Raw genomic sequence first — 9,315 nt, 5'->3', positions numbered from 1 at the left:
TCTACAAATGGATAATGATCCTAAAACACATCAAAATCCACAATAGACTACCTCAAAAAGGTGCAAGCTGAAGGTTTCACAATGGCCCTCATAGTCCCCTAATCTGAACATCATTGAAAATCTGTGGCTAGACCTCAAAATAGCAGTGCATGCAAGACGACCCAGGAATCTCATAGAAGTAGAAGAATTTTCCAAGGAAGAAAGGATGAAAAACCCTAAAACAAGAATTGAAAGACTTGGCTGGCTACAAAAAGCGTTTACAAGCTGTGATGATTGCAAAGTGGGATGCTATTAGGTACTAAACTTGCAGGGAGCCCAAACGTTGACCCATTTTCCTCTCTGTGATTTTTAAAATGTAAAAGATGGAAAAATGTATACATTTTGCTCACCATTATTGCCACCCTATCATTTTTTTTCCATAGACTTTAAAATATCTTCAGAAATAAATGGAAATTTACCAAAGTTATATCCTCAGGAACTTTTAAAATTAGTGGTCCAAAGTAATACAACAATAAACCATTCAAACTGCAACATGTAAGTTGGAAAACAAAGAAGAATAAACAGAATAAACAGCATGTGCAGTAGTAAAGGCACCCCTAATTAATACTTAGTTACACACCCTTTGGCATTGAAGACAGCCTCCTGACATTTATTGTAGCCATCTGTAAGCTTCTTGCACTTCTCAGCTGGTATTTTCTCCCACTCTTCCTTTGCAGTTTTTTCAAGCTTGTGAACATTTGCAGGGTTCTTTTTCCCCAATGGCAGATTTAGGCACAACAAAAGATTTTCAATGGGCTTGAGGTCAAAACACTCCATTATTTCTGTTTTCAACCATTCCTGTGTACTTTTGGATGTGCGCTTTGGGACATTGTCTTGCTGGAGGAGCCGTGATCTTCAGCTAAAACTAAATAATTGCCAAAAAGCTCAATTTCTGTTTCATCTGTCCACACAACATTTTCCCAGAAGGACTGTGGTTTGTCAAGGTACTCTTTCACAAGGATTAGTCGTTCCTTTTTATGTCTTTTCTTTACCAATTGTTTCTTCCTTGGCTTTCGCCCATAAAGCTCTGCTTGGTTTAGTGTGTGACTTATGGTACTTGTTGAAACCATGACCCCAGACTGTTCAGGTTGGCCTTCAGGTCTTTGGATATGTGACATGGTGTTTTTTTCCAAAATTCGCATCAACCTTTGAAGGCATCTCTTGTCAATTTTTCTCTTTCCCCCCACATCCAGGGAGTTTAACAGTTATATGCTTGGCAAACTTCTTCACATTGTGCACTGTTGAAACTGGGATACCGAGGTCTTTGGAGATGGCCTTATGCCCTTTGTAAGTATTGTGTTTGCTAATAATTGCAGTTCTGATGTCCTCAGACAGCTCCTTTGTCTTCACATTTGTGACAAAAGGAACAGAGCCTACCAGGTGGCTTTTTAAAACACTGAAGTCATCATTCATTGGCTAATTCATGGGCACCAACAATTAATCACAGGTGATTCTCATTTGTGATTTACCACAGCAAGCTTTAGGTTTTTCTATTTTTCCCTCCCATTTTTTTTTTTCAATTATTGTTTATCATTTGATTTTTTTGTATTTAACACGTGTACTCTATACGAAAAAACTTTCACTCGATTCATTTATTTATTTTTTTTCCAGGAGATTTTCCACATTATGTACTTACACTTCATGGGTGCCAATAATGACAATAACGATGAGCAGGACTGTATATATTTATTTGCATAAAATACAAAGGAAATATGTCCTCTAACTTTACACCTTTTAGAGATCACTTTCAACTTGCTTAAATTCTCTCTATAATTGGCATTGAAAAATGAGCACCCCTGATCAAAATTACTCTGTATAAACAATAAAGCAAATATGTCATGTTAAAAAAAAATCATACACACGGATAGATATATATATATATATATATATATATATATATATATATATATATATATATATATATCTCAAAAGGACAAAACCTGTAGTATCAAAAATGCTGATATAGTAATAACCCCTTAGAGGATGCAAACTGATGTCTCTGCTTGACATATGGCAACATCAACCCTCTGTCCAGATCAATCTGTGTGACTGCACCACCTATTTTCCATGAGAGACTAACGCTGCTTTCACACATCAGTCTTTTGCAGTCAGTCTCAAACCGGCGAATTTTGAAAAAAACAGATTCGGCGAATGTTGCCGTTGGATCAATTTTTTTCCTCATAGACTTGCATTAGCGACGGATGGCCTCACGTTTCATCCGTCGTTCCACGGATCAGTCGAAAATTGTTTATCCGGCGGCCGGAGAAAAGGGACATAGTAACATTTTGTGTGTCTGTCCAAAAAACGGACAGCGATGGATCCGTCGCAGTTCGTCGTTTGCTAGAATGGAAGCCTATGGCGACGGATTCCATTTTTTTTTAACTGAGCATGCTCAGATTTTTTTTTAGGATCCAATTATCTGGATCAGCTAGTCGGATCCGTTGCATCAGTTTTTCACAATCTGTGACGGATCCTTTTTTTTTTTTTCCAACATTTGACTGATTGTGACTGATGGCAAAAAACTGATGTGTGAAAGCAGCCTTAGAGAACCACCTGAAGATACTAACTCCATTTTGCATTCACAGTCAAAACCACCCTAGTAAAATGTTCAGCAACAATTCATGGAAGCAAAATTGACAATAATTACATTTTTGTTTTAAGTTTCACATTTATCATAACGACATTCATTTTGGTTCTGAATGCACTTATCGATCCAACCACTCAGAAGGGGCAGAACTGGCAATACTGTTGAAAATGTTTTTATAGAGCAGGTTCTTTCTGGAAGTATGTTAATTACCTACAGCATGATAAACCAGCTGATATTAGCGTAAATGATTGTCTCTTTCGTAGTACCTCCCATACAGTGCAGCGGTTACTAACCCCAGTTCCAGTTCTGTTTTATTGATATACCAGCTCTGGTCCTTCCAGCCCCAGTGGTCGGGTAATTGTAGAGTGACTCCTGACGTCACAATCATAGGAAATACATATTTAGTACCAAACCTGCCCCATAACTGGAAGCTCATGGTGGTGCTTGCATCTGTCACCTCTTCACCACAAGTTTCCATATCCAGGCTGTAACATTTCACTAGTGCACAAATCTGAAGGGAATACGTGCCATGCACGGTGTGTAGCCCATCGAATACCCCAAGGGCGTAAAGCTCATTGGTCACATGGTGTTTCCTGTAAGTAAGAAAGCAGCACAGAGTACCAGAACATACATGTACTCTCCCATCATTGTCTTTAAGGGGGATAAAAGTGAAGTTGTCATACATCATCTTGGCATGAAATAAAGTATCTTGTTGGGGTTCTCTTGATTCCGTACATTGTTCGGTCTTGTCCATCTCGTCACAGATCATATTGAGAAAGTAACTGCCTCCAAGCGAGTTGTCATACTCAAGTGAAACCTCTCCATTATGTCCTACAGTCTCTTCTTCTGATGGATTCACTGGAACTTTGGCTACAATGAGATGACCTTCTTCAGTGTCCATATCATAGTGGTAGGAGGAATGTGAAGGACTGAATATACCACTTCCAGTCATTCCCAGTGTTGTGTGATGGATATTTGCAGCCAAGATGTTTACACTGAACCTGGTAGCAAAGGCTCTCTGAATCTGAATAGAGGAAAGAAGAGGCAATTGATTCATCCAAGCCGTGGGATACAGGAGATGCTTCACCTGATGCTTTTCAAGAAGACTCACAACTGGCTCATAGAACAAAATATCAAAGCAAGTAAGGAGTCCAAACCTGCCAAAGTGTGTATCAAAAGCCCCATACTGGACATCCGGAGGGGTGTCAAAACCAAATTCAAAATATAGATTTTGCTTGAAGTAACTGGCAACTAGTACACCCTTGTCATTAAACACAACATCTGTGTTAAACTGGTATCTTCCATCCAGTGGGCACTGAGGGTCCATGTGGTCACAAGGGCTCTTCGTTCCAAGATTTGCAACCACAAACATACCACTTTTGGATGCCATACAGCTAAGCCTCTGGAGGACCTGTGGATAATACAAAAGAGCCATTTATGACATTTTTAATGTTACTATTAGCCCTATACACTACATATAAGTTGAGGCGCAAAGAAATTTTACACAATGAAAGGAATTGTTCCACAATGCCCCAGTCTTCAATTTCTTACTTAGAGCATTAAATTCAATCTTTTAGTCCTCCTTTTTCTATTAATGCCAAATAGGATATATGAAAATGGAATCTCTTAATGAGACAACCTCTTTTACATGCTTTGCAAGGATAACAATGGGTGATTCTGTAAAGAATAAAAGAGGAAAATATGCTTTCAGGCTGTTGTATGGGGAAAATTATAATTGTATGTAATGGCATTGTACAGCTCTGGATATTTAAGTCAGCAGTTATCTGCTTTTTAAAAATTCTTAGACATGACTGGCAGTGGCTTATATGTAGAGGAACAAAATGATAGTCAGTGCGAAATCGGACATGTTGGATCCTTATCGCCCCTGAAAATGAACTATCCAAGGCCCCCATACCATGGGCTGGCTTGTGAATTTTAGTTTGGGGGGCAAGCACAAAGCACTGGCCCACGAGATGCGACCTATCCTTACAGCTTGTTCACAAGCTGCGTTTTCGTCACAATTTTCTAGAGTAAAATAACACTACACTTTACAGTAACAAGAGAGTTTGAATTTTTTATTTTTCTGAAGTTTCAGGAACATTCATATGCTTTCCTTGCAGATTTAAACCATCAAAATGGGATTCACGTTTATGCATCACCATATGAAGAGAATTCACCGCACACTATCCGTAAGGTGATGCCAAAAAGGAAATTTAATTATGTGGTCACACACAATATTCGTAGAGCAGAGAAGAAAAATAACGTATTTGAGCAACTCTATTTGACGTTTCGACCGATCTCCGTTCTTATTCAATATGCCGCATTATGCTGAGAAATGCTTGAGTGGTCCTGTGAAGTGGACGTTCTGGGCAGCGCTCCAGCTCTTTGCCCCTTTAAACAGTGTGCTTAGGCTGCGTCTGCTCTTTGCAGCTGGCATTTTTCTCTTCTCTGCTCTACGAATACTTTGTGTTACCGCATAGATAAATTTCCTTTTTGGCATCACCTTACGGATAGAGTATGCGGTGAATTCTCTTCATTTGGACTCAGGGTCTCAAGGGCCCATTCCACCAAACCTCGCATTTGGACAGAGTGCAGGCCAATTTATTGTATCTATGCATCACCATAGTCGACTACATCTTGTTGCTCTGCTCCAAAAGGCATACACAGCTTAAAATGTTGTCAAACAGATCAAATTGTGACTACATCAACATCATTATAGTCAATGGCCCTACCCAAATACCATTTTGCAGGGCATAGGCCATAAGCTCCAAAAGAGCCAATGAACGTATGGTAAAATGCAATACGAACATAGCCTTAGCTTACACAGTGATATTAAAACAGCCCTGCACTGTCTGCAGTTGTAGTGCACACAAGGGTAAAGGAGGAAGATGAGGCTGCAGGAGTGAAAAAGCAGGCGTGGCTAGCGGTATACTGAGGTGGGTACCTGAGGCTGGATTTAATTACACAGAATAAGGCATACTGAAAATGACTTCCATTTCTGCATGACTCAGGATATGTGTCCCTACCTGCTAACTAAGCTACACCCCTGCCTCTCTCCAAACATCTAAGAAGAAGAGATACCCAATTATAATCCTACCCGATTGCATGCAGCTATTCAATCTTCCGTGTAGGTCCTTCCACGTGCTGTAGGTTAGACTGCAGCAGCCTCCTCAAAGGTGCTGCACTGTCTGCTTCCTGCTCTCTGATTGGTGAGGGAGAATACTGAAGTCTCTAATTACTGCTTCTCCATCAATCAGCTTTGCTATTCCTTAATCTGATGCTGGTGAAGTCTGGAACGTCTCCCAGCAAGATCACAAAATTCCTCTCCAGCAGGTAGAAGTGCAGTGAGATGCAGGTCTTCAGAAGACTGGCAGTATATGGCATGCTAAGATGCAGCTGAATGGCAAATCATTTACAGTTAAGCCCCCTTCACACATTCTGGCAATTCCTGTACTGGAAAAAAACTGTACTGGTGAAATCTGTGGTCCGTTTGCCATCCGTATGTACGTATGTGATAGCTGTGCATCTGTTTGCTGTCTATAAGTCACTTCCATGTGCCCGTGTGGCATGTACCAGTGCCTGGAAAAAGCTGTACAGTTAGCTGTTCCCAGGTGGTGGGTGCTGAAGGCAGCTCATCATTGTTGCCTGGTTTGGTTTAGCGTGACCAGGAGACAAATGATGGGAATCGTATTCAGCACCCTCTGTGTACATAATGTATAAAATAAATATTTAAAAAAAAAAAGTTGGCTCCCGTGTAATTTTTTGAACCAGCAGAGGGAAAGCCGACCGCTGGGGGCTGATGTTAATATTCTGGGAAAAGGGCCAATAGCCAAAAATGTTCCCAGGCTATTAATATCAGCTCACAGCTGTTTGTTTGCCTTTACTGGTTATTTTAGGGGAGACACCTCCCAAAAATTGATGTAGGGTTCCCCTATAACTCCTATAATCAAAAACCAGCAAAAGCTAAACAGACCGCTGTGGACTGATATATAGCCTGGAAAGGGGCCATGGATATTGGTCACCTCCCAGACTAAACATCATCTCTCAGCTGCCACAGACATGGTGCATCCATAAGATGCATCAATTTTGGAACTTCGCCTTGCACTTGCCCTGTGTCGGTGGCAAGTGGGATAATAGGGTTGGGGTTGATGTCAGCCTTGTAATATTAGCTAACATCAAGCCCAGGGGTTAGAGAGAGGGGTCTATAAGGCCCCCACTGCTAACCCCATAGTACATTTTGAAATAAAGGATTTTATTCTTTTTTTTTTTTAAATTCGTTTATTAAATCACATAAATCAGGTATACATACACGTTCACAAATTTCCAAGTCAGTGTAATTACATTTTGATGATAGTTTAATTGACATAAATCTTAATACACCGATCGGATCATATAAACTCAAGGTATTATAGTATGCCTTGTATACTAACAATCCTAAAACTAGAACTATTTTTACTGCCAAAACAAAACCCTCTCCACCACATTAACAGAATAGCGTTGAAGCTCCACGTGAATAATGTAGTTTCTCAAACTTTGTTATATTGAATCTAGGCCCTCAACCACGTGACGACATGGTGAGGTACGAGGAGTACCACAAATCCCAGATTTTATTGAATTTCTCCAAACAGCCTCTATTCTGATATAAAGTATGCTCGTACGGCACAACTAAATTTACCGGCTCTATCCAGGCCCTAAGAGATGGATGTGTGGTGCCCATCCAACGCAAGGCGATTAACTTCCTGGCCAGGAAAAGTGTCTCTCAAGAAAATAAGGATTTTATTCTTGCTGTATGTTTACTTGAAATAAATTCCCCGACCCTCTTTTTTCCCCCATTTATTACAGTAAAAAAACAAACAAAAGAACACCATATTCCTCACCTCTCCAACGATAATCCATTTATTATTAAATGGTGTAAATTCCTTTTAGCAGTACAGGGGTTAACCCCTTTCTGACATTGGACGTACTATCCCGTCAAGGTGGGGTGGGCCCGTATGTCCACCGATGGGATAGTGCGTCCAGCGTGATCGGCGGTGCTCACGGGGGGAGCGGGGGGAGCGCGGCCGAGTGTCAGCTGACTATCGCAGCTGACATCTGGCACTATGTGCCAGGAGCAGTCACAGACCGCCCCCGGCACATTAACCCCCGGCACACCGCGATCAAACATGATCGCGGTGTGCCGGCGATACAGGGAAGCATCGCGCAGGGAGGGGGCTCCCTGCGGGCTTCCCTGAGACCCCCGGAGCAACGCGATATGATCGCATTGCTGCAAGGGTCTCTTACCTCCTCCTCGCTGCAGGTGCCCGAATCCAAGATGGCCGCGGCATCCGGGTCCTGCAGGGAGGCAGGTGGCTTACCAAGTGCCTGCTTAGAGCAGGCACTTGGTAAGCCTGCAGTGCTGTAAGTCAGATCGGTGATCTGACAGAGTGCTGTGCAAACTGTCAGATCAGCGATCTGTGATGTCCCCCCCCCCCCCCGGGACAAAGTGAAAAAATAAAATAAAAATTTCCACATGTGTAAAAAAAAAAAAAATTCCTAAATAAAGAAAAACAATAAAATATTATTCCCATAAATACATTTCTTTATCTAAATTTAAAAAACAAACAATAAAAGTACACATATTTAGTATCGCCGCGTCCGTAACGACCCCACCTATAAAACTGTGTCACTAGTTAACCCCTTCAGTGAACACCGTAGGAAAAAAAAAAAAAAAAGAGGCAAAAAACAACGCTTTATTAATCATACCGCCGAACAAAAAGTGGAATAACACGTGATCAAAAAGACGGATATAAATAACCATGGTACCACTAAAAACGTCATCTTGTCCCGCAAAAAAACGAGCTGCCATACAGCGTCAAAGAAAAAATAAAAAAGTTATAGTCCTCAGAATAAAGCGATGCCAAAATAATTATTTATTCTATAAAATAGTTTTTATCGTATAAAAGCGCCAAAACATAAAAAAATAATATAAATGAGGTATCGCTGTAATCGTACTGACCCAAAGAATAAAACTGCTTTATCAATTTTACCAAACGTGGAACGGTATAAATGCCTCCCCAAAAGAAATTCATGAATAGCTGGTTTTATGTCATTCTGCCTCACAAAAATCGGAATAAAATCGGTATTAGTCTTACCGGTAATTATGTTTCCAGGAGTCCATACTGACAGCACCATGGAGGACGTCTCCCCTCCTCCTTGCTGGGACAGGAAACACACGAGAGTTTAAATATCCGGTACCACCCCTCACTCCTCAGTGTTGTAACAAGGACCAACTCATGGAATGATGCAAATAAAACATTTTAATGAATGAATCATATAACATAGTATATAGGCACACAAACTGATTATACCAAAATTACAGCTAGAATGGGGGGGGGGGGGAAGTACCGGTGCTGTCAGTATGGACTCCTGGAAACATAATTACCGGTAAGACTAATACCGATTTTCCAGGACGTCCCTCCTGACAGCACCATGGAGAGTACCAAAGGACCCTCCTTAGGGTGGGATTACCGCTTGGAGGACTTTCCTCCCAGAAGCCGTGTGCTGGCTGGACATAACATCAAGCTTATAATGTCTACAGAATGTGTCAGCCCTGGCCCATGTAGCTGCCTTACAGATTTGTTCTACTGAGGCTCCTGCATGCTCCGCCCAGGAGGCAGATACTCCCCGAGTAGAATGGGCTTTTAAACCTA

At 41.2% G+C, this 9,315-nt stretch overlaps 1 protein-coding gene across 1 annotated transcript in view; it reads right to left on the bottom strand.

Moving 5' to 3' along the window:
* Nucleotides 1-1,706: 1,706 nt before the first annotated feature.
* BTD (biotinidase) overlaps nucleotides 1,707-9,315 on the bottom strand; it is a 57,175-nt gene continuing 49,566 nt past the window's right edge. Inside the window, exon 4 of the mRNA XM_077268854.1 lies at nucleotides 1,707-4,037. Coding sequence (XP_077124969.1) covers nucleotides 2,862-4,037 — 1,176 coding nt within the window. The 3' untranslated portion in view covers nucleotides 1,707-2,861. The remainder of the gene's footprint in view (nucleotides 4,038-9,315) is intronic.

The sequence above is a fragment of the Ranitomeya variabilis genome, chromosome 6 (genome assembly GCF_051348905.1).
Source record: "Ranitomeya variabilis isolate aRanVar5 chromosome 6, aRanVar5.hap1, whole genome shotgun sequence".
NCBI lineage: Eukaryota > Metazoa > Chordata > Amphibia > Anura > Dendrobatidae > Ranitomeya > Ranitomeya variabilis.
Note: the sequence above shows the minus strand (reverse complement) of the source record. Positions and strands in the feature narration are given on the sequence as shown.